The 27,874-nt window shown below is 28.8% G+C and overlaps 4 protein-coding genes across 4 annotated transcripts; 3 read left to right on the forward strand and 1 right to left on the reverse strand.

The window, feature by feature from the left end:
- Positions 1-4,110: 4,110 nt before the first annotated feature.
- Positions 4,111-9,448, forward strand: LOC123270379. The gene is made up of 4 exons (XM_044736396.1): positions 4,111-4,270; positions 4,343-4,522; positions 8,657-8,807; positions 8,900-9,448. Exons 1-4 carry the CDS (start codon positions 4,193-4,195, stop codon positions 8,983-8,985), a joined length of 495 nt encoding a protein of 164 aa, XP_044592331.1. The 5' UTR covers positions 4,111-4,192; the 3' UTR covers positions 8,986-9,448.
- Positions 9,449-14,453: 5,005 nt separating this feature from the next.
- Positions 14,454-16,523, forward strand: LOC123270761. Its single transcript, XM_044736909.1, has 4 exons — positions 14,454-14,735; positions 15,630-15,806; positions 15,885-16,035; positions 16,364-16,523. Exons 1-4 carry the CDS (start codon positions 14,655-14,657, stop codon positions 16,444-16,446), a joined length of 492 nt encoding a protein of 163 aa, XP_044592844.1. The 5' UTR covers positions 14,454-14,654; the 3' UTR covers positions 16,447-16,523.
- A 681-nt stretch (positions 16,524-17,204) lies between these two features.
- Positions 17,205-21,911, reverse strand: LOC123270715 (putative ankyrin repeat protein RF_0381). Its single transcript, XM_044736871.1, has 2 exons — positions 20,909-21,911; positions 17,205-19,132 (listed from the first exon to the last, which is right to left on the reverse strand). Exon 2 carries the CDS (start codon positions 19,128-19,130, stop codon positions 17,973-17,975), a length of 1,158 nt encoding a protein of 385 aa, XP_044592806.1. The 5' UTR covers positions 19,131-19,132; positions 20,909-21,911; the 3' UTR covers positions 17,205-17,972.
- A 2,807-nt stretch (positions 21,912-24,718) lies between these two features.
- Positions 24,719-27,730, forward strand: LOC123270709. Its single transcript, XM_044736867.1, has 6 exons — positions 24,719-24,861; positions 24,919-25,205; positions 26,220-26,848; positions 26,903-27,007; positions 27,288-27,446; positions 27,518-27,730. Exons 1-6 carry the CDS (start codon positions 24,800-24,802, stop codon positions 27,578-27,580), a joined length of 1,305 nt encoding a protein of 434 aa, XP_044592802.1. The 5' UTR covers positions 24,719-24,799; the 3' UTR covers positions 27,581-27,730.
- Positions 27,731-27,874: the final 144 nt, after the last annotated feature.

The raw sequence follows: 27,874 nt of genomic DNA on the forward strand, positions 1-27,874 counted from the left end.
TTGAATTTCTTCTTTTTTAAAGAATTAATATTGTCAATATTTTTTAATTATTTTCAAAAAGCAAGTAAAATTATCAAAATTACTAATAATTTCAAATGTTTCAAAGTAGTCATCAACAGACTCGATATAAATGCTGTATTTTTACCGTAATACTTCAGTTATTTTAGCCAGTTTTTTTGTCGAATTATTATGAAAAAATTACGAAATAAATTCAGAATATTTATGGCAATACAATAGAAAACTTACGGTATAATTACAGCATTTAAACCGTAAATATACCGCATATTTACTGTATATCTGCGGCATTATTGCAGCAAAAAACCGGAAAAGAAGATCCCTACTTTCTATTACCGGCAAAATACCAAAAATATGCTGCTTTACTACTATTATTCAATAGCTTGAAATTTTTTTTTATAATATTATAAATTATCGTGAATTATTTTTAAGAGGTTGATAAACTAATTTCTCAATTGTTATTATTATTAATAATTTTTTTTAGTCTAGACCGGGATTCGAACTCAGATCATTTAGTTACGCGCCGAAGGCTCTACCAGTTGAACTATCAGAGACACTATCCATACTTAATTACTCAGTCACCTAATAAGACTCACCGAGTAATAAACACAGCCGTCCATCTTACGGTAGAAAGCATTATATCTTTAATTATATCAGTATAAACGCGGCAAAATTATAGTATATCTTTGGTATTTTTACCGTAGAAATACGATTTTATTACTTTAAAATTATAGTTATATTATAGTTAATACATAGATTTTTTACGGTAAAAGTTCTAGAGTTTTACAGTAATTTTATAGTATTATTTCTGAACTTTGCAGCAAAAGTACGGTAGAAATGCTACACAACTATAGTAAAAAAACTGGCCAAAATGACCACAGAAATACCGTATTATTTCAGAATTATAACGGTAAATTTACAGTAAACGCATTAATACCAAAAATTTACGGTATTTTAAAAACCGCGAGGGTAGAGTCTGGCGCCAAGTTCCGTTCTCAAGCCAGACTACCGAGTATGTATATACCGTAAGCAGAACGGTTTTTTGAGGTTACAAATTTTTTTTCAAATTTATTTTGATTTTTTTTTTATATGATATTTTATAATAGTAGTTCATGCTTTTTATTACGCGTATTACTTGATTATTATCAATTATCTTTATAACTTCTATTTAAAATTATTAAAAATAATCAGCACAAACTATAGCGACCCAGATTTTTAGATTTTAACTTTTTTCTTATGTAAAAAGCGGACGGCCAGAGACTAAATAATATAAAGATGCATGCTAATCTTATAATAGATGGGAAACTAAAGTGAAAAAAAGATATTTGACAGCTTGCAATTACACACGCCAGGCGGCGCAAGAATAACTTTTACATGAACTATAGCTTAAAGGGGATAGTTTGCCACCGGAAATGTATTAAATTAAAATTGTCAATTTTTATTATAATTACAAAAAATACTGAAATCCGAGCAAAAACAGTTTCACTGTAAAAAAATCACGCCAAGCCCACGTTCATAAGACTATTAAGAAAAAAAAATTTTATTTCTTTACAAAAAGATATAAAATAAAAAATTAAAAAATCCAAGTAACCGATATGGTTGTATATGATTTTCGGAAATTAAAAAAAATTTTGTTGTAAATTTAAAAATTAAAAGAAACAATTTTGGAACGTACTTGGTGTGCATGATTGTGTACTTTAATTTTTTTTAAAAGTCCTAGTAGATAGATTTTAGGAATTTCATGAAAAGTAAAATTTTTCGTAACCACGCACACTAAATACGTTCCAAAATTGTTTCTTTTAATTTTTAAATTTACAACAAAATTTTTTTTAATTTCCGAAAATCATATACAACCATATCGGTCACTTGGATTTTTTAATTTTTTATTTTATATCTTTTTGTAAAGAAATAAAATTTTTTTTTCTTAATAGTCTTATGAACGTGGACTTGGCGTGATTTTTTTACAGTGAAACTGTTTTTGTTCGGATCGAAGTCACAAATAACTTGAATTGTAATGATAAATATCTCAATATTATTAGACATCATCACTATAATATTATGGGAAAATAGTTCCCATAATATTATAGGAATGCTTCCTATAATATTATAGAAACTATTCCTATATATTATGGGAAGCATTCCTATATCTTATGGGAATCATGTCGATATTACAGTTATAATTATAGGTATCGTTCCTATAATTATAGGAACCATTCCCATAATTATAGTAACATTTACCAAAAATTATGGGTACAATTCCCATAATTTAAGTAATCGTTCCTAAAATGGTATAGGAAAACATTTCATTAAAATTATAGGAATGACTTCCATATTTTCCTCTCCGTGTATAGTATAAGTTACAGTCACATAATTATATATGATTAATGGAATTCTAGAATCAAATATCCCACCAGTCACTATGGAATGCCATACTTATAATTTAAAAAATTTTTTCAAAATTAAATTAACCAGAGCATTTATTTTATTCGAATAAGTTCAAGCTTCTAAATTATAAATCCTTTAGTAAAAAGTTGATGTGACGTTTTCATTGTTGTCGCCTTTCCTTGCCATGGTAACCGTTACTATGGTAACCGTTGCTATGGTAACTGTTGCCATAGTAACCGTTGCTATGGTGAATTTTTTCCATGAAAATAATCATAACTTTTATTAAAAAGTTGATGTGACGTTTTCATTGTTGTCGATTTTCGTTGCCATGGTAACCGTTACTGTGGTAACAGTTACTATGGTAACCGTTGCTATGGTAACTGTTGCCATAGTAACCGTTGCTATGGTGAATTTTTTCTATGAAAATAATCATAACTTTTATTAAAAAGTTGATGTGACGTTTTCATTGTTGTCGCTTTTCGTTGCTATGGTGACCTTTTTTGACAATAATTATCATAGCAACGGTTACCATGGCAACGGTTAAATATCAATGAGTAAAATTTGTAAAAATATTGATTAATTAAATTGTCGATAATAAATATTTTGACAGAAGCGCGCAAAGCGCGTTCGATTTTCTAGTATATTAAATTGTTAATAATAAAGCTTTTATTGTTAATCTATATTGTTAAATAAATTTTGAAACATTGATTGTATGTGATACTTGATTTTACTTATCATAATACTATTAATTATGTTGATACTTGTGATTATTCCCTTGCTATGAGACTCTATACTCTTAAAGAAGCAATAAACTAATAAAAAAAAATGTTGGTTTAATTTTTATTACATATTTTCGTAGAATTGAATTACAGGTACACATTAATTTTATAAAAAAAAAAAAAGATATAAATTTCTTCCCGGAAATTTATCTAGAAAATTAAATTTTAATTTTTTATCTTAAGGGAGTATTATAACTGCGAAGAAAGTGGCAATTTCAATTGTCTTCGGTCCAGCGTGAATGTGCTTCGGAGCAAAAGTCCAAATTACAGTCAACGCTCTCTGTATTTGACTCGTCCTTGTCCATAAGAGCTGTGTAAAATCGTCAAATACAGAGGAAGAATGTGGTCAAATACAAAGAGGTCCAATACAGAGAGCGTCGACTGCAGCTGATAAACTTTCATAAATTGGTTTTATTACTTCTAAAACTTAGTCATTTAGAGAAGGATCTTTTCGGGAACGCCTACCGTCTTTTGTTAACTTGTAGCGGTCGGACCGGAACCGATGCCACGTCACTAAAACGGCTATAACTCATGAAATAATAGGAATTTTGAAAAATTCTTTTAATGACATATTTTTGAATATCTAAACTTTGAAAATATGAAAAAAAAAAAAAAATTTTCGATTTTTTCAAAATTCTACAGTAGAATACTCCCTTAAAAAAATTCCGTCAATTATTTTTTTGAAATTAATTTTATTTCCGGGGTGCATGTCCTCAATTATTTATAAATAAATAAATAATTCAACTTCCCAAAATTCCGATTAATAAATTACATATTAATTTAATCACAAAGCAAATAAAATGACACATAAAGCAAGTAAATATTATCCAAATATTAGGTTCGTTGTACATTTATATCCAACAAGCGTTGAAGAATCTTTGATCATGCGCATAGAAACTAAACGAATAAGAGATCCCTAGCTTTTATTTAAATGTTCCGAGCGTCAGTTTTCATTCCACGACGCACTTTGTCAGTTAGTTTCTATAGAAAGAAAAATTTTATTTGAACACAAAATGGGAATTAAGAAACTTGGGGGCTGTTGTTGCTTCGATTTGAAGACCGGAGTGCTTATAATTGGTATTTTAGGAATTGTAAGTTTTAGATTAATATTTAATTAGTGAATTATTATTAAATTTGAATGATATAATTGGTAATTAATTTAGATTGGAAGCGTTGTAAATCTAATAAAAGCGCCGTTAGAGTACAGCAGTGCGTGCAGCGATGGAAAAACCACGGCAAACAATGAAAATTGCGCGGTTGCTTCTTCAATATTGGGAGGATCAATTGCTTCTTCTGTTATTTTTCTTATTTTAACGGTTCTTATGATTTATGGATCGCAAAAGGTATTTTTTTTAAATTAAAGTTAAAAAATAATTCTTTGAAAGAAAAATTTTAATTGAAGAATTTTTTAGAAATTTTATTAAAATTTTAATTAAAGAATTTTTTAGAAATTTTATTCAAATTTTTAATAAAGAATTTTTCTAAAAATTTTTATGAATAGTTAAAAAATAATTATTGACAAAAAAAAAATTTTAATTAAAGAATTTTTATAAAAAAATTAGTTAGGGAAATTTTATAAAAATTTTAATTAAATAATTTTATAAAAATTTTAATTAAATAGTTTTTCTAGAAATTTTTATCAATAGTTAAAAAATAATTATTGACAAAAAAAAATTTTAATTAAAGAATTTTTTAGAAATTTTATAAAAATTTTAATTAAATAGTTTTTTAGAAATTTTTATTAATAATTAAAAAATAATTATCGGAAAGAAAAAAAAATTTTAATTAAAGAATTTTTCAGAAATTTTATAAAAAAATTAGTTAGGGAAATTTTTAGAAATTTTATAAAAATTTTAATTAAAGAATTTTTCTAAAAATTTTTATGAATAGTTAGAAAATAATTATTGACAAAAAAAAATTTTAATTAAAGAATTTTTTAGAAATTTTAATTAAATAGTTTTTCTAGAAATTTTTATTAAGGTAGTTAGGCCCAAAAAGCAAAAATTCAAGAAATCTCCCTAACTCCGTATATAGAAGTATTTAAATACATAATACACACGTTTTTAAAATTTAGAGACGATTTACCACGTCTAACCGAAAATAAGGGGGCGTCCATTAATTACGTGAGGTGTTCTAGGGGGGGAGTGGATCATGCTAAATCTTACCAAATCTCACTTAGGGGGAAGGGGGGGGATCTTAACAAATATCACGTAATTTTTTCTCTAGCAGAAAACAGTATAAAATTGCGTGAAAAAGTATTTCTATAATAAACTATGGCCAAATTTGACACAATAGTGTTTGTCGTATTCGTCTGAACCCTGCAGAGAAGAAAAAGTAGGGCTCGATTGTTTAATTTGATTATTGATCGATAGGATTCACTAATTTTTTAGGTACACGGTGAGAAATTTCCATTATTTTTTATTCTGCATGGATTTAAGATATTACAATGGTGCATATTTCTAGTGAACCTTATTGACTCAGAATAAAATTTTACAATGGCCCATAGTAATTTCCGAAACAAATGAAATCAGACATAGTAAATGGTAGAAATTGAAATGTACCATAGTGAAATGAAATATGCAATAATTTAAATTTCCGAATGTACTATAGCAAAAAAAATAAGAAAACGTTTGTAAAAAATAAAAAATTTTAGAGTAAAAAATGTTTTTAGCAATCAAAAAAAATATCAAACCAAACAAGATTTTTTTTGTTTGCAATAATTTTTAAAAATATTTTTTTAAAATATAGTTTTTTTTTCATTTTTAACAATGAACGTAGGATTTATTTCGGCAGTTAATTTTATTATGAATAATTATAAACACAATATATAACTTTTAAATTATTTTTTATTATTATTAGAAGTGTCGGTTGCAGTGTAACCATCAAATGTTTGTTTTCATTTAAATTTTTCACGGTAAATTATTAAATATTTTATTATTTATGAATCTTACAAATTTTCATTAACTATTCATGTGTTGATGGATTTATAAACTAATATTTATTTAAAACTTAATGTTTATTGCAATTTTCATAACACCGTTAACCACTACTGATAGCGTCTGTAGACTTATGTTGACAAAACAAAGCAGCACGAAAAAATGAAAGAGCGCGCGTCGCGACTGACGCGCATACGTTTACTATGGGACATTTGAAAATTTCATAGTCACAATTTTAAATTTAAACCGAGTACACGTGACTAAATGTGAAACTTTTTTATAAATTTTTATTGTCGACTGAGCAACAGAAATTTTACTATGGAACTATAATGAAAAGTTTTAAGCACACTAACAGTTTTTGTTCTGTCAGTTTACGAAAATTTTTTATATATGTTTATGTAACAGTTGCATGGTGAAATTTACTATGGTCCCTAGTAAATATTGATTGGTACAATATGATATTCTTAAATTTTTATGGTAATATTTTGAATTGAGTCATTAAGGTTCAGTCTTATTATGTATGCATAGTAAATTTCTACAGAAATTTCTCACCGTGTACTACTAAATATTATTCGGTGGAAACAAATATTTATTTTTATATAATAAGGCTTTATAAATAATATTTGTTAATGGTTAACAAATCATTTATTAGAGACCACTTTTTAATATTAAACAAATATTTCTTAGTATTTAAAATGATTTGTTTGTATTTAATAAATTTGATATTCATTTATTAAATATTAATAAATCTTTTTAAATACTAAGAAATATTTATTAAGAACTAAAAATTGGCCTCTAGTAAATGATTTTTTAAATATTAACATATATTTTTTAACTATAAACAAATCCTTCTATCAGTGTATGTATGCATAGTAAATTTCTACAAAAATTTCTCACCGTGTATAGATTTCTTTAGAAATCTATCGGTGGTAGCCGGTCTCATGTCGTAATTTCAATACAATTTTGTCATAATATGTTTAATTATCTTCAATTTAAACTATTGTTCGTCGACTTTTAATACTTTTTTCAATTTATTTCGTAGTTGAGAAAATTCAAAAAAAATCAATAATAAATTAAATTTTAGCTTTTATCATCAAATGACTTTTATATGTAAAAAATCATATTTTTTAGGTAGATTTCTTTAAATATCTATTTGCTGTAGTCAGTCTCATATCGTTATTTGCAAAAATATAATAAAAAATAAATTTTAGGACATTACGGCCTTTTAATAACGTGTTTTTTTCAATATTCAAACAAGAAATCTACCTATCCATGTCGGGTGTAGCCGAATGGCACTTTTTTTCTCAATAATCTAACCCGTTTACAGCCAAAACATAAATTTTGAATAATCTCGCGTGAGATTAGGGGAGGGGGGAGGGAGTTGAGGAAAATCTTACGAAATCTCATCAAGGGGGGAAGGGGGGTTTAAAAATTCTCAAAAATGCCTCACGTAATTTATGGACGCCCCCTAATTGCAATTGAAAATGACATTTTTTGCCCTCCGGGCGGAAAGTGACAACTTTCGTCCCGCTGCGCTAAACTAAGTTGCCGCTTTCCGCCTTCGTCGGACAAAATAGTATATTACACACCTAGGGAAGTAAAGTAAGAAATGTCTCAGATTACATGTAATTGTTGGCCGAGGCGAAGCCGAGGTCAACAAACATGTGATCTGAGGCTTTCTTATTTACTTCCCGAGGAGTGTATACTATTTTTTTGTCCGACGAAGGCGGAAAGCGGCAACTTAGTTTAGCGCAGCGGGACGAAAGTTGCCATTTTCCGCCCGGAGGGCAAAAAAAATAATATACACTCCACGGGAAGTAAATAAGAAAGCCTCAGATCACATGTTTGTTGACCTCGGCTTCGCCTCGGCCAACAATTACATGTGATCTGAGACATTTCTTACTTTACTTCCCTAGGTGTGTAATATACTATTTTACACAGACGGTACGGGAAAAGAGAGAGAAAACCGCAAAGTTTTATTATTTTTGTATTGAAAAAATTTTAAGAATTTCACGAAAAACTAATATTACTTAGATTAATACATGTATAATTACCCTACAAAATTCTGAAATTCCCTACCACATAGTTATTGAGAAATCATTGATAAACTAGTAAAGTAAACAAATAAAGTCATACGTGGAAGTAAGTGAGCGATAGCCCGTAAGAGGCGACACTAGCGAATGAAAGAGACAGCAGTAGCATAAACTATAGGTTGGGAAAGAACTACCTTAATAGTTAAAAAATAATTATTGGGAAAAAAAAATTTTAACTAAAGAATTTTTTAGAAATTTTATAAAAATTTCAAAAATTTTAATAAAAATGAATCTCTACCTCTTTATGTCGAATCAAAATCTGCCTAAGTCGAAATCCTCTATAACTCGAATTTTTTTGCCTCTCCCTTGGAGTTCGAGTTATAGAGGTTCTACTGTATTAAAAATTATATAAATTTTTATAATGAAGTATTAATGCTATTTATTAATTAATAAAATTTTTAACGATGTATATTTATAAAAAATACAATTTTTTTTTTATTTTTTACAGAACAGCCATCGATTTTTGCTGCCGATCCTTATATTAGAAGCTATTTCAATATTCCTTTTAGTGATATTGGTATGGTACTTGATTATTATCTTCTTTTCAGTATCCATTGGAATGGGATTCTTAGTATTGGTTATCGGACATGCAGTGATAGGTAAAATTTTTACTAAAAATATTTAAACTCAAAAATATTCATTAAATTTTTAATAGAAAATAAAAATATTATATTAATATATTTTTTTTTAGCGCTTACCATATACTTTTGGCTGGTTATCTACAGCCGCAGCGAAGAAATCAAGGAAGCTAATTTTTCATCAAGAGATTGCGCTTAAATATTTATTCAATAATTATAATGTTCAATTTATACCTTTAAATCAGTCTTAACATATCCAATTTTCAATCTATAAAATTTTATAAGTAATTTTTCTGTCAGTATTTTCTATACAGTATCTAAGTTACCTAATTATTCAATTCAGTACAAAACTTTATCGATATATCAACGAAAAATATTTTACACATTAGTTTGTTAATGCTTGTACGCGCACATCTACTACCCGTCCTAAAAACATTCACGAGATAAATACCTTTTTTTATAGGGGTAATGCTAGTGCACCTTTTTTTATTTATGATTTATATAATTAAAGAGTTAAGCATTTTTTATTTGTTTTCTATACTTTAAACTGATTTTTTTCTGTTTTTTCCAAATATAATTTTTCCGATTTTATGTTATTGAAAAAATAATTTTAGATAAGTACTAAAGTAAATTCTACCTCAATGTAAATTTATTATGTATATTTAACAAATAAAATCTATAGGTGTTTATAAAAAAAAATTAAGTTTATTTATTTTATTATTTTATTTCAATATAATATTTTAATCACTTAAAAAAAATTTAATAATAATAATAATAATAATAATAATAAATTTTTTATTATTATTATTATTATTATTATTATTATTATTATTATTTAAAGGTTTGAAAATTTTTAACTAATCATAATAATAATAATAATAATAATAATTGAAATTTGTTTTTATTGTTAAAATTTATGATAATACTATTTTTCTAAGTCATTCTGATGAGTCACACCCAAGTGATGTAACTCATATTATTATTATTATTATTTAAAGGTATTTAATATATATATTTGACTCGAAGATCGGTATTTATTGATAAAGATAGATAGTTATTATTATTATTCTAAGCCGAATTCTCCCGATCCAAATTCTTAAAGAATGACTAATTTTTGATTATTACTTCTTCACTATAATATTTTATCGGTATTAGGTCTCATACCATCAGAGAAAATTTAGGTGAAATTCACAATTAAAATTCGTGGAACTTAATAGTTAACTGGAAGGTAGCTACGGACAGTGTTTCAGATAGCTTAACTGGTAGAGCATTTGGCGCGTAACCAAAAGATCCAGGTTCGAGTCCTGGTCTGGGCTGCCTGAATTATTTTTTCAGTGACTGAAAAAGTTACACTGAGTAAAAATTACATCTTTCTCTAACAATAATTGTGTATAAACGAATTTTAATTGTGAATTTCACCTAAATTTTCTCTGATGGTACACTGATAGAAAAACAATCTTGATTCAAGAAACTTTTTTTCTTCAAAACTTGAACTTTTGAAACTAGATATAGATATATGTCTTTCAAGAATTTTTGTCTCTTGGTTCAAAATAGGCGATAACATTGATTCAAGATGTTACCGACTTGTGTTAAGAATAGCTTTTTTTTTTTTGTCATTAATTTACTTATTTCCACGAAATGAGTTATTTTCGGTATAACAATTAAAGACTATTTAGTTTTTGAAATATACTTTGATAAATTATTTTAAGTTTTTTAAACGATAATGTTATTTTGATTGAAATAACTTAAATGTATCGATTGAAGATAATATAGCCTTTAAGCCAAGAAAATCTAAATCAAGACAAGAAATTCTTAAAGCAAAATAATCATTTGTCTTCCAAAATAAATTCTTAGATCAAGAAAATATCTCTTGAGTCAACATAAATTTTCTATCAGTGTATGAGACCTCATACCGATAAAATATTATGATGACGAAGTAATAATTAAAAATTAGTCATTCTTCAAGAATTTGGATCGGGAGTATTCGGCTTAGAATAATAATAATAACTTTCTATCTTTATTATTATTATTATTAGTAATAGTAAGGTTCAAAAATGATAGAACCCATATATTATAAAAGCAAGGGCATTTAAGATAGTTTTATTAATTAAATAAAATAAAAATTCCAATAAAAAAAATGAAGGCTAAATTTTTGATAAAAAATACTAAACTTTAACAATTTTTTATATAAATTCAAACTTAATTATTTTAATATCCACATTTTAAACTCCATTTTTTTTTAATATAAACTTTGCATTTTTTATTTCATTATTTAAAAAATTATTATTGTAATTATTTTATTAAATTAATATTTTTTTTTAATATAATTTGGGAAGTAAGGGCGTTGATTATTTAAGTGAAGTGCAAGGAAATATTCTTACAATACTTTATTTAAAGAACTTAAATTTACACGCGTGTACGAGGTTGCTAAAATGCGGTATGAAGCTTAGGGGTCACTCGGTCGAACTCAATTTCTCAAAGTCTCCTTCTCGGTCTCCGACTTCTTAAAAGATAGGGGGTACTCGATGGAAGTATAGAAAAAATATTAAGGGTAGGAGTAGGTAGTTGTACGTAAGTATGGAAAATTGATATAAGTAAGTACATGTACAGGATAGATTCTCAAGGTACATACAAATTATAGAAGTAGAAGTATTTTAGTTAAAAGAGATAGATAGATAGATAGATAGAGAGAGAGAGAGAGAGAGAGAGAAAGAGAAATAGAGGTATAGGTATAGAGAGCAATTAGTGAGGTCTTGGGTCCGGTCGCTGGCCAGGCAACAAGAGTTTTTAATCCCTTAATTGCTCTTTAGAAAAAGGTACGTTATTGAGAATAATTTTACGGAATGTGGGAGTACTTTTCCACTCTCGGAAATTTTGCGTCAACCACCGTACTCTTTGGGCCATAAAATCCCTTCCCCGGCATTCAAGGGGCTCATGACGTCACGGGACCCCAAGACCAACGCTAAGTGTTAGCAAAGGCTAACACCCTCAAGAGTCAAGGGGCATGAGGCAGATTTTCCTCAGCCACTGAGATATACACACCTACGGTCTAGGACACATCCTATTTTCCTTTATTTCACGCATCGTATTATTGTAATCGCGAAGTACTATATTGACATTATTATTTATACACGAACTTTATCTATTGTATTGTTTTCTGATAACTATATTCTACGGGATTGATTATTTATTGTGAGATTTAATTAACTTCATCCGAATATTGTAAAGAGTATAGTTATAACTTGAATAAATTATAAAACGAAAGAAATAGATTACTACAGGAAATATTTGGGAAAAACCCTTAAGCTTCTTACAAACAAATTTTACATATTTTTAATCTTATTACAATAAATTTTATTAGGGTCTCGCCAGCTGCAAATGTGAATTTTACTACTTGCAATACAATTACAATAAAATAAAATTTTCCAAAATGTTCTTGTAGCAGAAGAGACTCTATCAGTTGTTTGGCATCACCAAGTAAATTATAATCCGGTATAATTTATGGTGATGCGACACAACTGAAACTTTTCTAACAAAATACCTTAATAGCGTTGTAGAAAATCTACAACTTAAATAATAACTATATTAATTAACTATTACTAATTAATAATAATAATAATTAACTAAATAATTATATGATAATAATAACAATGAAATAATATTAATAAACATAAATGATACTATTATTATTATTATGAGTTTTACTTGTATACCGATTTATGGTGTTTACAAGGCTAATTGTCTCAGCATCTCCGCATGTAGTCTCTTTTTCAACTCTTTATTATCAATATATGCTCCGCTCTATATTATCAACACAATCTTTCAACTCTTTTATTATCAACATATTCTCCACTCTTTTTATAATCAACAACATGTTCTCCACTTTTTATAATCAACATATAATTTCGCACATAACTTTATTCTCAATGCGGCTGTGGACCGACTTGTGCTTTCTGTACTGTATTCACCCTATTCCTCACCCCTTTCTATCGGTGTTGGAATAGTGGCGATGGGGAAACCACAGAGAAAACCCATGCCAGTACAGTTTGGCTACCGGAGCGAACCCCGACGGTTGGTGTTGGAACTATTCGAATAACCGTTGGGGCTCGAACCCTCGCCTCACGACATGATGCACGAACGAACTAACGGGATAATGACTTAGTCCGCTCGGCCATCATGCCACTTCCATAAATGATACTAATTAAATAATATAATTTATTTATTTATTTATTTCTTATACATAGACCCAACAGCACTAGCCATTAACAGGGTCATTCTAACAATATATACAGCGATACAGTGTAACAGTATGAGGTGCCATTAAGATATTTTTTAACATAAAAATATTAATACATAAATAACAAAAAAAAAAAAAAGAAAAATACACAGGAAAGAAAAATGAGTAAATACTATTGTCTCATAGACAAGAGAATTGACGCTAAAGCACTGGTCGTTATTGGTTGGTTAAATCCTAGGAGGTCAAGAGACTCAGCATTGTTTAAAAAGAAATTACAGATCTGCGCTATTCTGTAAATAGGGGCTGATTGCTCAAAGTTAGATCGCGCTAATGGTAGGTAACATGGTGTGTATGTTCTAGGAGCCCTCGATGGGACATTTATCGATAATTGTTCCAGCAGTTTAGGACAGTCTATAGAGTTACGTAAGAGTCCCTTGCCAAATAAAAAAGCAGCAATAACTCTCCTCTCCTCCAAGGACAGCATTCCCGTGGTTGCACACAGTTCTGTATAATCTGTCCCAACTGTTGGGTATTCACCATTTACTTTGTAGCACAGATACTTTAAAAATCTCCGTTGAACCTTCTCAATCTCGTTTATGCTTTTCCTGAATGATGGAGACCAAACTACTGAGGCATATTCAAGTTTCGGACGAACCAGAGATACGTATAGAACTTTGATTGCTTGTACGTTCGTAAAGTTTTTTGTGTTCCTTATTACGAAACCAAGTGTTTTGAGAGCACTATTTATTATACTTTTATAATGGTCTACAAAGGTTAAGCGAGAGTCAAAGCGAAAGATTACAAAGATAATAATACTAATGAAATAATATTAATAATTATAAATAATAATAATTAAATAATTATAAACAATTTAGTAATAATAATAATAATAAATAATTATAAATAATAATAATAATTAAATTATCAAGGAGTGGGTGGAAGATATGACCCCCACAATAATATAAATTTTACATTTTTTATTTCATTATTTAAAAAATTATTAATGTAATTATTTTATTAAATTAATATTTTTTTTTTAATATAATATAAATTTTACATTTTTTATTTCATTATTTAAAAAATTATTAATGTAATTATTTTATTAAATTAATATAAATTTTGCATTTTTTATTTCATTATTTAAAAAATTATTATTGTAATTATTATATTAAATTAATATTTTTTTTTTAATATAAATTTTGCATTTTTTAAAAAATTATTATTATAATTATTTTATTAAATTAATATTTTTTTTTCTTAATAGAAGTTTTAAAATTATTACATACAAGGATGAGTATAAAAATTACTATAGTTAATTATACGGATATATTATCATATTGCGTCCCTAGAGACTTACCTAAGAGATCACGCTGGTGGGTTTACCAGTATTTAAAACCTGTACTGGTCCCATACGAAATAAAATAAATAAAAAAAACATCTATGGTTTGATTAACGGTTTATGTTTACGACATTCGGAAGGTTGAAAGTTGAAGTGCGCTCAAATGCGCAGGAGAAACTAGATTTAATCAAATTTAAACCTTCAGTTTTTAGTTTACGGAACGTTTGTCAGGTAGCGCGTCTATTTCTGCGTTTTTTATTTTTTTTTATTTTTTTGTATATCTTTAATTAACATGGCGATTAAAATACTAAAGAGTTTTTGTGTTTGTTGTGATTTAAAATCCGGAGTACTTGTGCTGGGTTTTTTAGAGATTGTAAGTTTATTTTGGAAATTGTAACTTTAAATATTAATTTTTAATTACAAGAAAATTTAGGAATAATTTTTTTTTAACTACAAAATGTAAAAAAAAATTAATAATATTTTTTTTTTTTTAACAACAAAATTTTCAAAATTATTAATAAAATTTTTTTTTAATTACAAAATTTTCAAAAAAATTAATAATTTATTTTATTAATTAAAAAATTTTCAAAAAAATTAACAATTTATTTTTTTCAATTTAAAAATTTTTTTAAAAATTAATAATATTTCCTTAATTACAAAATTTTCAAAAAAATTAATAATATTTTTATTTAATTACAAAATATTCAAAATTATTAATAATATTTTTTTTAATCAACAAAATTTTCAAAATTATTAATAATATTTTTTTATAATCAACAAAATTTTCCAAATTATTAATAATATTTTTTTTTAATTACAAAATTAAAAAAAAATTAATAATATTTTTATTTAATTACGAAATTTTCAAAATTGTTAATAATATTTTTTTAAATTACAAAATTTTCAAAAAAATTAATAATTTATTTTTTTCAATTTTAAAATTTTTTAAAAAATTAATAATATTTTTATTTAATTACAAAATTTTCAAAAAAATTAATATTTTTTTTTTAATTACTAAATTTTTAAAAAAATTATCAATATTTTTTTTTAATTACTAAATTTTTTAAAAAATAAGTAATTTTTCGAATTTATTAATTTTTCGGAAAAAAAAAGAAGTGTATTTTTTCTAATTACTAATTTTTAACTTCCCGTTTAAAAAATAATAATCTTAATAATTAATATATTTAATTTTAATTTTAATAAGTGTATTTTTTTTTAATAATAAAATGTGTGTTTAATTTAAATAATAAAAAAATTTTTTTTCCAGTTAGGCAGCCTTGGAACTTTGCTAGTAGCGCCTATAATCTACCGTGAAGCTTGCACCAGAGGAAAAAGCCTTGGAAAAACAGAGTGTGCTGCCGCCTACACGAGAATGGGAGGATTAATTATTTCATCTGTGATAACTCTTGTTTTGACTTTGCTAATGATCTTCGGCTCTCAAATGGTTAATTAAAAAAATAGAAAATAATTAACTAACCTCGTCTTTCTATAAGATTATAAAAAAATAAGTTTAATTTTTCAGGAAAATCCTCTAATGATGCTGCCAATAATAATCCTCAAAGGAGTTTTGATCCTTGTAACATTTGTCGCTACTTGGTACCTATCAATTTACGCTTTTATATTTTCAAGTGCAAGTTTTTCGTCTATACTCTTCGCCGGCAATATTAGTGGTGGTAATTATAGAACTAACTTTATTTATTACATAAAAAATTATTAATAATTTTTATAATACGGCGCATAATTCCTACGGACCATATTAAAGCAAATTTTTTAAGGGAGTTGGGAAAGAACGGATAGGGGAAAGGGGGGACCTACTCAGTGGGAATTTTTCCGTAATTGAAAAAATAATCAGACAGCCCAGACTGGGAATCGAACCCAGATCTCTCGGTTACGCGCCAAGGGCTCTACCAGTTAAGCTATCCGAGACAAGTACTGACTACTTTATTCAGTCACGTATATAATAAGTTTCTTATTATTTACGGACCTTATTATTTTTTTCAGGAATCATGCTGTATATTTGGTTAGTAATTTGCAGCCGCAGGGAAGAAATCAAAAATAAAAGTGGTTCATCTAATTGCGCTTGAATTTTTATTAAATTCATACAATTTTAAATCAGATTTATATAAGAAACATGTTTTGTATTTTTATAAATAAATTATTTTTAAAAGAACTATTTTTGTTAATCAATAAATCATTTCTTAATATGTAACAAGTATTTTTAATTGTTAATAAATATATATTAAGATTGAAGATATATTTATTGAAATTTAATAAATTTATAGACCGACATATTTAAAGATACATTTTATTTATACAGCTAAATAATGTCAATAATTAAAATCACCATTATAAAATTAATTATTTTATTATAAACACACATCAACATTCTAAATAATTTAATTTGTAATTAAAAACAATTTTTAATAATAAACTATGGTGAAAAATAACATACAAACCATTTGATATTAAATAAATTTTTAATGGTTTTAGAAATAGGTAAAAATAAAATTGAATATCCTGTGGATCACTGGCTAGAGGTAATATTAATTAATGTAAGAATTATATGAGAATTAAATCCAAAAGTAGTGAATTTTTTATACGAAAAAAAAAAAATATTTCCTGTCAGATATAATGGAGGTACATAGACAGGCTAGTAGCCATCTACCGGCTGATTTTCTAATAAATATTTCTTAACTATTAAGAAATATTCTTTAACAGTAACAAATATTTTTTTCTATTAAAAAAGGCTTTGTTATCATTAAAAATATTTATTTAATATAAAAAAGTGACTTATTTGATTTTAATAAATCTTTTTAATTATTAAAAAATATATTTTGCTTCCAACAAAATCATTAAAAATAATTTTAAGAAATCGATTTCTTACTCCGTATAAAATTAAGATGACATATATGTGAAGCCAATTTATTCGTAACGTGATTGGTCAAATATATCATAAGCCTGAAAATATAGACAAACTATATTCACGCAATTTAAATTCTCGTGATAACTAAACATGATATAGATGAATTACCTTTTAACTCTACTTTAACTTCATCATTGCCCTTGACCATTACAAGCAAAAATCAAATTCCTAATATCATCATTATCCAAAAACTCCACAACCCCTCCCAAGCAATCAAACTCAATCTTCAATATCTCCCAATAACACTCTTGCAGCATCTCAATCAGCCTCCGTCTTCTTTCCCCTCTTCGACTGCAATCATCAAGCCAATCCCTAAAGTACCGAAACTTATCAAACCTCCCAATTCTATCAATCCTAACTTTGCGACTCCAGATCCCAAGCCTCCTGTCATCCATTTCCAGCAGCTCCCACCTAGAAACTCCCTCCAGCCTTTCACCCTTGATCTTCTTCAATTCCCAATGACAACCCTGCACTATATTATGACGTTCCCTCGTTCCATAACATTTAGTCAGCTCATCATACCGACTGTGTTCAAAGAATCCACAGCACTTCATTCTAATCAAATGATTCCTTAGCTGCCTATCAATCTTCCAACCTCCGGGTCTCTCCGTTTCCATCACCTGGATCATCCTCTCCAATCTAGAAAGGTACAACGCTCTTCTTGACCGAAAATGATAGAAGCCTCCGCTATAATTCAGCCGTGTTCAAGAAATCAAAGTTCCTTTGTTCAAACGCCAGGTCCCAGAAAGTTACACCTCTGGAATCAGTCAGGTCAACATCAGCTCCAGAGAATATCAATCCTCTGACGCCGTCATGCTTGTTATGCACAATGGCTGCTTCTAGAAGCCTCATGTTGGTCAAATCAGGCGCAAATCCATCAACATTTAAATTGTAGCTCTTATAGGATAAGACTTTCTTGATCAGAAGCACGCTATTCTCCATCACAGCTTCGTACAACAGTTTAGCACCCTCTGTACCAATTGTTGCATGCTTCTCCAGCAGCAGATCCAAGATAGGCTCGTTTTTCCGGTGAGCAGCGAAGAAAATCGCAAGTGAATTGCTTTCAGTCCGAGCTGAAGCATCAGCGCCATTCTGGAGCAAGAATTCAACAATTGGAAGGCTATTTGCAACTACTGCATGGTGCAATGGAGTATAGCACTTGTAAGAAGACACAAAATTGACATCAGCGCCGTTGAGGAGCATTAGTTGAAGCACGGAGACGTTTCCAGTATCAATAGCGCGAATTAGCGAATCATTCAGCAATCTAGGTGCGAATTTAAAGACTCCTTTGTTGATAAACAGCTCTATAAGCTCTAAATTCCCAGAATCTACTGCTAGACAAAATGGCGTCTCTTGGTTTGAGTTAATGGAGGTCATAGAAGCTCCGGAAGATAAGAGTAGGGCAGTTAGGGCGTAGTTCTCTTCTTTGACTGCAATGTGGAGGGGAGTGTTGAGTTCTGAGTCCTTGGAGAGTAAGTTTGCGTCCATTTTGAGTAGAAGTTCTGTTGCGAAAGTGTTGGAAGACAAGATCGCGGTGTTGAGGGGGGAGAAACCAGCCTGGAGGACGTTTAGTGACTGAAGATTGAGGTCAGCGCCCTCCTGGAGGAGGTAAGAGGTGATTGAGTCGTGGCCTTGGAGGATTGACTCGTGCAAAGCTGGACCTGAGAATCCTTGGGCGTTTATGTCCGCTTGGTGGGTGAGGAGGTCAAGAATTAGGGGCAAGTTTCCTTGGTGAGCCGCGTGGTAAAGAAGAGGGTCGCCGTCGGGGAGAGGAGAGTTGATGGATGGTAATGTAGAGAGCATCGCGGGGATGTTTGTGAGAGTTGACGGTGATGAGGTAGACATTCCTGGAATATTTATTAAATAATAATTGACGGATAATAATAAATAATAATGTCTTCTTCTATATTAAAACATATTATAGTGGTTATTATCATAACTAAGTTGAGTAATGTGTGTATGTAAGCTTACAATGAGATTTTTGCAAAGCAATTTTTTATTTATCATTTCAAAATTGTATTCTGGATGCCAGTTGGGGCATTTTAAGATTTGTATTGATGACAATTGTGGAGTAATTTTAAATTTTGGTTAGTATTTGAAAAAATGTTTGTTGAAATTAATAATTTTAAAGGTTAGATTTTATTGGAATTAATTATTGTTTATGTATTGACTGAGATATAAGAATTGTATTTATTATTTGACGTTTTTATAATATTGTTAATTTAATGTTATGTATTTTTCATTGTAGTGTTACGTCCCCACCTGCATTCGCAGATGTCTCTATAGCAAAGACGCGCGCTAATTTAAAACTCTAATAATTATATAATAATTTCATAAATATTCTATTTTATAAATAATAGTGTAAAATGATAAGTAAAGAATTCCAAATGTTAAATATTAAATACTAAATATTAGAAATAGAAAATGATAAGAAAAGTGATACTCAGCCAACACCTGAGTAAACAGAATATTTTTAAGTTTACATTAACATTTTCTCTCGAAGAATGTTAATGGAAAATCTAGATAGACAAATATGACTCATTGTAAGACAACTAGCGTTGAGTACAAAGGTATATTCGAGAATATTCAAGGAATGTTCTAAATAAACAAACGATAACGAACGCTTGCGTGTCCTGGACTTTGGAGTTGAGTCAGCGCGGGTCACCCGAGTGGGCCTTGGAAATGCCACGCGCATCAACTCAGGAGAACAGGACATTCGGGGCCCGATACGCAACCCTACTCCTCCTAGGGCGCGGCCCTTAGACGAGGAGATATAAGCAGGGTGCACGGGTAGTTCAAGGCTCTTCTTCTAAGGCTTTGCTTGATCTTAAAGTCACGAACTTAAGTCTCTTCATAATTTATACTCGTCGTGAGACGATTAATTCCGGTTACGAAATACCATTACGTACTTCACGGCAGTTGTCAAATCATATTAATTCCAAGTGTATTTTAAATAGTTAAATAAATTAATTTGTTAATTAAATTCACCGAAGTTAGTTATTTCGGAGTTAATTCGAGAACCTCTACTTACGACTCTGGAGGTCGTAACATCTTTATCTCCAGCTTTAGTTGTTCTACTGGTTACCTACAAACCCGTGAGGAAACCGGGACGTAACAGTAGAGCCCTGAAGAAGTCAGGAATTACTGACGAATGTTAGCGATGAAATAAAAAATAGTCCACAAGAGATTGAGTTCTTATTTCCCACTAAGAATTAAAGTATTAAAACAGATGAATTGAAAATAAGGGTAAAGTGAAATTAGTATCGAATTATCGCAAAAATATGGCCTCCGATTCCTTATTGGTTGAAAAATCAAGGCACGCGAAGCGCGTAATTTAAATTCCTACTTTTGATTAAAAATTATTATTAAATTTGGTTAATTAAATTGTGCTTGTTAGAAATAATTTATTTAAATTTAAAATTAATTAGAATAAAAAGTTTCCGCAGAGACAGAAATGATAAAAAGCACTTTTATTAACAAGTTGAATATAAAAAAAAAATTTATTTCACCATATTCTGAAATATAGTTTTTATTAAGATAGCTTATTGTAATTTTAACGATCTTATAAATGAGATTTATTTAAAAAAAAATGTATAATATTTTGATGTTATGATAGTACTTACTTTTGAACTATTAAAATTAACGCACTAAAACAATTATTTAGTAGAAAAAACGATAACTTAGTGTAATGTTTACAAATACTTGCAAGTGACTAAACAGCGGCACGTGTACTACTATTATGTATTGTATTGAGACAACTTGTTAGGGATGGTAAAATCGATTCCGATTCTACCCGAGAATCGATTCTGTGGTCAAAAAACTCGATTATTTAGACTCGATTTCCAGTTATCAGAATCGATCTAGAATCGATTCTTAGTGATCGAGTCTATAATTTATTTTAATGCCGGAGTAATAACACTATAGCATCAATATATTAAATAAAAAATGGCCCAAAGTAATTTTATATTTCATTATGAAAATATTTTAAATTTAGCGCTCTCTGTGCGTTCGCATTCAATCGGATTTCGTTCAATTCAAATATTTGAGAAAATTTTTATTTTCATTTGTATATGATTTTAATATGTTATTGAAATCTTGTCTGTATAGGTGAAATTTTGAAAAAAGAAATTAAGTCATCGAAAACTCTTGTGATTACCTGCGAAAATAATCTTACAGATCATCAACCATCTTCAGGTAGTAATGATCTGTGGGATTTTTTAGACGACGCTGTGCAACACAACATTCAAGTCGCTGACAGTGATGAAGCAGGCGGTCTGCCTATCGAACTTATGCAGTTTATTAATCGATCTACAGTAGACTGGAAAACTAATCCTAACCTGATTGTAACTTGGAAATCGCTCGAATCTGATTACCCTTATTTGTCGACTGTAGCTATAAAATACTTAAGTGTGGTTGCAACATCAACACCGTGTGAACGCTTATTTTCACACTCAAGGTGCAATTTCATGGTGACGCTCGACGCTGGCTTAGAGCGTCAAATGAGGTCACGTGGTATAATTTCGGCTGGAACTCCATCTTAAATTAATGTAGCGTCAAAGCTAAACATTGTTTAGCTTTTTAAAATTTAAAAATTTTATTGTTTTTTTTTCAGCGTTTCGAAGCTTGACGCTCCAATATTTAACGTTGCGTTAATTTAAAATGGCGCCATGGTCAAAATTGTACCACGTGACCACATTTGACGCTCTTAACCAGCGTCGAGCGTCAGCATGAAATTGCACCTTTAGGGTTGATTGCAAATCAGCTCAGAAGTACATTATCACCCAATCATTTGAATATGTTGGTTATCTTAAAATCTATCTTACAAATTCGTGGTTATCATAATAATATTTAATTAACTATTTGAGTAAAATACTAACTTTATTGTTTTCAAATGTTACTTTTTTAATAAAATGTAATAATATTTTTTAAATTTGAATTTTATTGTACCTTTTACCTTATTATGCTAGTTTTATTTCTTAAAATTAAAAAAATTAATGAAATTTTAATTGAAAAAAAATTTTACTCAGAATCGATTATTTAAAAGAATCGATTCTTGAAATTGATTAATCTAATCTGAGAATCGAAATTTCTGAAAAAAGAATCGGAATCGAGAATCGATCCTTCAGCTTATGTTTCCATCCCTACAACTTGTGCAATATGCGTTATTCATTTGTTACAAGCTGCGCGCGCACACTCGATTTTATCAGTGAGGTATAGTAGCTGCATGCTGCATGAGTTATTCTAATAGGCCTTTTAAGAGTATGCTCAGCGCAAGCGCGTCCGCCATGTTAAAAACGCGGCAATATGAAAGTATCGGGGACTTTTTATAAAAATGGCTGGGCAACAAGCATTATCACCTTTAATATCAGTGCAATTAAATGAAAAATTAATTGACGGAGCTTCGTTAGTGCATCCTACCGTAGAAGCCCAAAACTGTGTTCAGTTACGACGATGGTTGAAGTGCCATGGTCGTCCTCAAGGAGGAAATGAAGCCGAACTAGTTGAGAGGTTAGGATAGTAATAATTAAATAATAATGAGTAAAATTACTAGTACAATTCTAGCTAGAATTCAAATTTTTGCGCGCCTGAATATAGAGTTTGCATATATTTTCATGCTCATGATATATTTGACCAATCACGTTACGAATAGTTTGCTTACATAATATATTTTCATATTTTTCATCTTATTTATACTTTTGGAATTATAAACTAACCCTGGAAAAATAATTTTATAAATATTTATTTTTTAATATTGTTTTTCCTATAATTTTATTTCGTTTTGCAATTTTTATTTTAATACTTTTTGAAATATTAAAAAAAAAATTTCCTAAATAGAAACTGGGCCCATAACCTGAGATGCCAAACTCCCGAAAATTTAAACTGTCTCAAATATATGGAAATATATATGTTAAAAATCTCGAAATAAAATCAATAAAATACTTATAATTGTTATCTATTGATTGATATTGTTATCTTCCGATAGTCTCACTAATATAATCCCTTTACCCCGATAAAAGTTTACTTGAATATTTTCAATCCTCCATTTGTTAATTAAACTTCCTAGATGTCTTTGTTGGCTGAAAACAGTTTAGAAACTCACGTAATAAATGAGGTAAATTTTGAATTAATTATAATATTTACATTAATTAGTAATAAAAATAACCTATAATAATATTAATAATAGTTAATTAAATGGTGATTAGATCAGAAAAATAATCCGCAGAAAATGGGCTTCGATTGAAAAAACAACTAAATATGGTTGGATTACGGCGTACTTCCACAGTCATAATATAACCATACCAAATAGTCAAATTATTAAAAATTTATCGAAGAAAATTGGAGAAGAAAACAGCGAACTCGCTTTGAAGAAAATTGAAGAGCTTTCGAGGGTTATTAAAAATCCAATTGACATTCCTCGAGTTGCTGAAGAAGTTTTTGATCAATTTTATATTAATTATTTGATAAGGTAGTCAACTTATTATTATTATTTTTTTTAATGTTAATTTTTGATTTTTGGGTTTATTTAGAGCGAATTCGAAAAAAAACAAACTAAAATGGAAAAGTTATCCAGAGACGCAAGATATTTTTACAATTTCAGATAAATTGAATAAAACAAAAATAGGTTTAGTGATAAATTAAATTGAGTAATAATAAAGCAAATTAAATAAAAAATAACTTTACAAATAAATTGTAAAAATTGAATAATATTAAAAAAATTTTTTATTGTTTAAAAAACATTTTTATTTTAATATTCTTATTAAAATATTCAATCACTATAAAAAAATTAATACTTATTGATAAAATTTGAACAAAACTTACCTTTTATTAATCAATAAATTAATTTAAATTAAGATTAATTGCAACTGTTAATATAAAAATCTAAAGTCAGGTATATAATTTTTTCCAATATTCTTTAACAAATTTCCACTTCCTTAAAGCCTGAAACACAAAATAAAATTAATAAAGAATAAAAACACTTTTAAAACTTACTAAAATTTTGACATAAAATTAATTCATGCTTGATAACTCAGTAAGTAGCCTAAGAACTGACAGCAACGATGCCAATAATATTTCACCCTTCTATTGTACCCTTCTTTTCTTCTACTGCGCAGTCTGCTATTGATTAATATTAATAATTTTCACACGCAAAGATATTTTTTTCTTCGAACGCATTATCTTCAATTTCTTCCTTTTAGCTAATTTATTATGCAAATTATCTTCGCGTGTGAAGCAGCAACATCGATCCATTGTTCGTGAAAAGCAGAAAACTTTTATCAGACTCTACAACAAGTACAAAGAAAAAAAAAAGATTCTTACTAAGTCTGTTCTATACTTATAATTGAAGAAAATTGCTAAAACGTTTTCCGCATTGAGAAAAAATATTGCAGTTGCGCAAAAGTTTGATAGAAAAAAAAATAAATTGCAAGAGAAATTTTGTAGAAGAGTTGCGGGGTATTGATCAGTTGCAATAAATAAAACTAAAGTACTTTTGTTTTCTTCAGGGAATTACAGTGATGAGGAAATCACCGATAATATCACACCGTTCGACTCTCGACTGTTCATTGCGCTTAGCAAAGTATATTAACAACAATATAATTAAAAATTATAATTGAATTGTTGTTAAAAATTTCAGTTTTTTTGGGTTGTATGACGTCGACAATAAATCACCGGTCAAGTACATCGTATTCAGTATATTCCGTACGTTTAATTGGATTGTCGTGTCTCAGATGGTCGCTGCTAATATTGCAGATTTCTGCATTAACATTGACGATATTCTTGAAGTATCGTATAATCTAGGCTTTATACTAGCGTTAATAACGACTAATTTTAAAGCTGCGGCTCTTTACTATCAGCAAAATAAATTTCGACAGCTTATTGATGATGTTCATCGACCAATTTCGTTGTTAAAGTATTCGTCAGGTCAGTTGAAATTTATAAAAAAAAAAATTATATTTTTTTACCAAATTTACAAAATTCAGAAATGACCTTGTATCTTGTAAACTATTGACATTTTTTAAGATATAAGCTCATTCCGATGTTACACTCATCGAGACCTTTTATTTGAATACCCACATCAATTTTTCATATATTTATATATTTTATACATTTATATATGAAAAATAGATCAAAAATACATGTAGGTACTCAAATGAAAGCTCTTGATGAGTGTAACATCGGGTTGAGCTTATATTTTTAAAAATGTCAATAGTTAAGAAACTGCAATACAATTTACCATAATTAAGAAACGATCTTATATCTTGGGAATTATTGACATTCTTAAAGATATAAGCTCATCCCGATGTGACACTCATCGAGACCTTTCATTTGAATACCCACATCAATTTTTCATATATTTATATATTTTATATATATATATATATATATATATATATATATATATATATATATATATATATATATATATATATATATATGAAAAATGCAAGTGGGTACTCAAATAAAAGCTCTTAATGATTGTAACATCGGGATGAGCTTAAAAATATCAATAATTAAAAAATCACCTTGTATCTTATGAACTATTAATATTTTTAATGATATAAGCTCACCCCGACATTACACTCATCGAGACCTTTTATTTGAGTACCCACATGCATTTTTTCATATATTTTATATATTTATGTATATTATATATATGTATAAATGAAAAATATATCAAAAATGCATGTGGGTACTCAAATGAAAGCTCTTGATGAGTGTAATATCAGGATGAGCTTATATTTTTAAAATATGTATTATATATATGTATATATGAGAAATATATCAAAAATGCATGTGGGTACTCAAATGGAAGCTCTTGATGAGTGTAACATCAGGGTAAGCTTACATCTTTAAAAATGTCAATAATTAAAAAAATACAGTGCAATTTAACAAAATTTATTATTCAATAAAGCAAACATTTTATTTATTTTTCAGACCTCGGCGTATTGACAATAATCCGCACCGGTCTAGTATTCCAAAGATGCGACTACGGCGCTTATATATTCTCAGCAGCCTCGACAGTTGGTACCAACATCCTCCCGATGAAACTAGTCCTGAAAACACGTCAACTTCCTGTCCGGGGAGAATACCCCTTCAACGGAACAGTGAGTCCAAACTTCGAAATAATCTATGGCGCCCAAAGTTACGCGTTGCTAGTCGCTTGTTTGTGGGTCCTCGTGTTCGACACCACGCTTCTAGGGTTCATCCGCTGGATCAACGTGCAATTAGTAATTCTTCAAGCGAATTTCCGGCATTGCGATGACATTGCCACCGGGCGAGCCAGTTTCTCTATGTCAGACCGGAACTACCAGATCATCAAGGGCTTCAGCTTCTTCGGAGTCCCGGAGGAGCAAGAAGAGATCAGGTCCTTTATTCCGTTCACTGAAGAAGAGGCCAGCGTTGAGGACGATTCGTTCGTGATCAGATTCCGGTCTTGCGTAATGCACCATCGCCGGCTGATCAGTCATCTCAATGAATTCAATGATCTGTTCCATGTCGTGTTGTTTGGACAAATATTGACCAGCTGTACCCTGACCTGCGTTGGATTGTTCCAACTAGTTTTGGTGGGTATTCTCACGTTTATTATGTGATCGATTGGCTTGAAGGTTTATTTCCAGGCGTTGGAGAAAAAGAGAAATACTTTTAGAGCTGCTACATTGTTTGCACTAGGTTTGGTTCATTTGATTTACTGGTGCGCTAATGGTGATCGGATTATTGTTGAGGTGAGTTGCATTGTCTATATAGTTAAGGCCTCATATGGTCATATGTGTCCGTAAATAGTTTTTCCAACAAATTTAGTTTTAAAAACTTCCAACAGATGGCGCATGGTGAAATTTCTTCCTCTAACCTAGAGCGTTTATCTATTGATTTTTAGTTTAATCAATTTCCTAAACAAATTTTGGTCTGAAATAAAAATTGACGAAAAATTTTCTAGAAGATATATGACATAATATCAATTTATTTTTTTATAAACTGTATAATAATAATTAAAAATTTTTTTAGAATGACAAATTATCAGTTAGTATCTATCAAAGCGGATGGGAAAATAACATTTCTAAAGAAACAAAAGGACTAATATTAAACGGATTAATCCAAGGATTAATGCCTATGAAAATGAAAGCGGGTGCTTTTTTTATTTTTTCCATGAAAACTTATCTTACGGTAAATTATCATAATAAAAATAATCAACCCACTTATTTTTTAGTTCTACCACAAAAATTTTTATTTTTCAGGTTATCCGAACATCTTACTCGTACTTCGCAATACTCAGCACAACGACATCTAGCGATGACTAACTCTTGTTACTTCTTTCCTCAATGTTACTTCTCCGGCGGCTTATTAGATGGCGCAATCAGTAATATCTAAACTTTACCCTTGCAGATTTATATTTTGAAGAGAAGCTTTGTTAATATAGATATGTTGGAATTAAAATTATTAATAGACAATGCTAGAATTAACTATTTTTAATTTATTACATAATTTGTTAATTAATAAAAAAAAAAATAATTATATAGAACAGCAGAAAAATTTTTTTTTTTTAATTTTGGAAAGCTTAATAAAATTATACAATAGTTTATGATTTATTATAT

The sequence above is a fragment of the Cotesia glomerata genome, linkage group LG8 (genome assembly GCF_020080835.1).
Source record: "Cotesia glomerata isolate CgM1 linkage group LG8, MPM_Cglom_v2.3, whole genome shotgun sequence".
In the NCBI taxonomy this organism is placed as follows: domain Eukaryota; kingdom Metazoa; phylum Arthropoda; class Insecta; order Hymenoptera; family Braconidae; genus Cotesia; species Cotesia glomerata.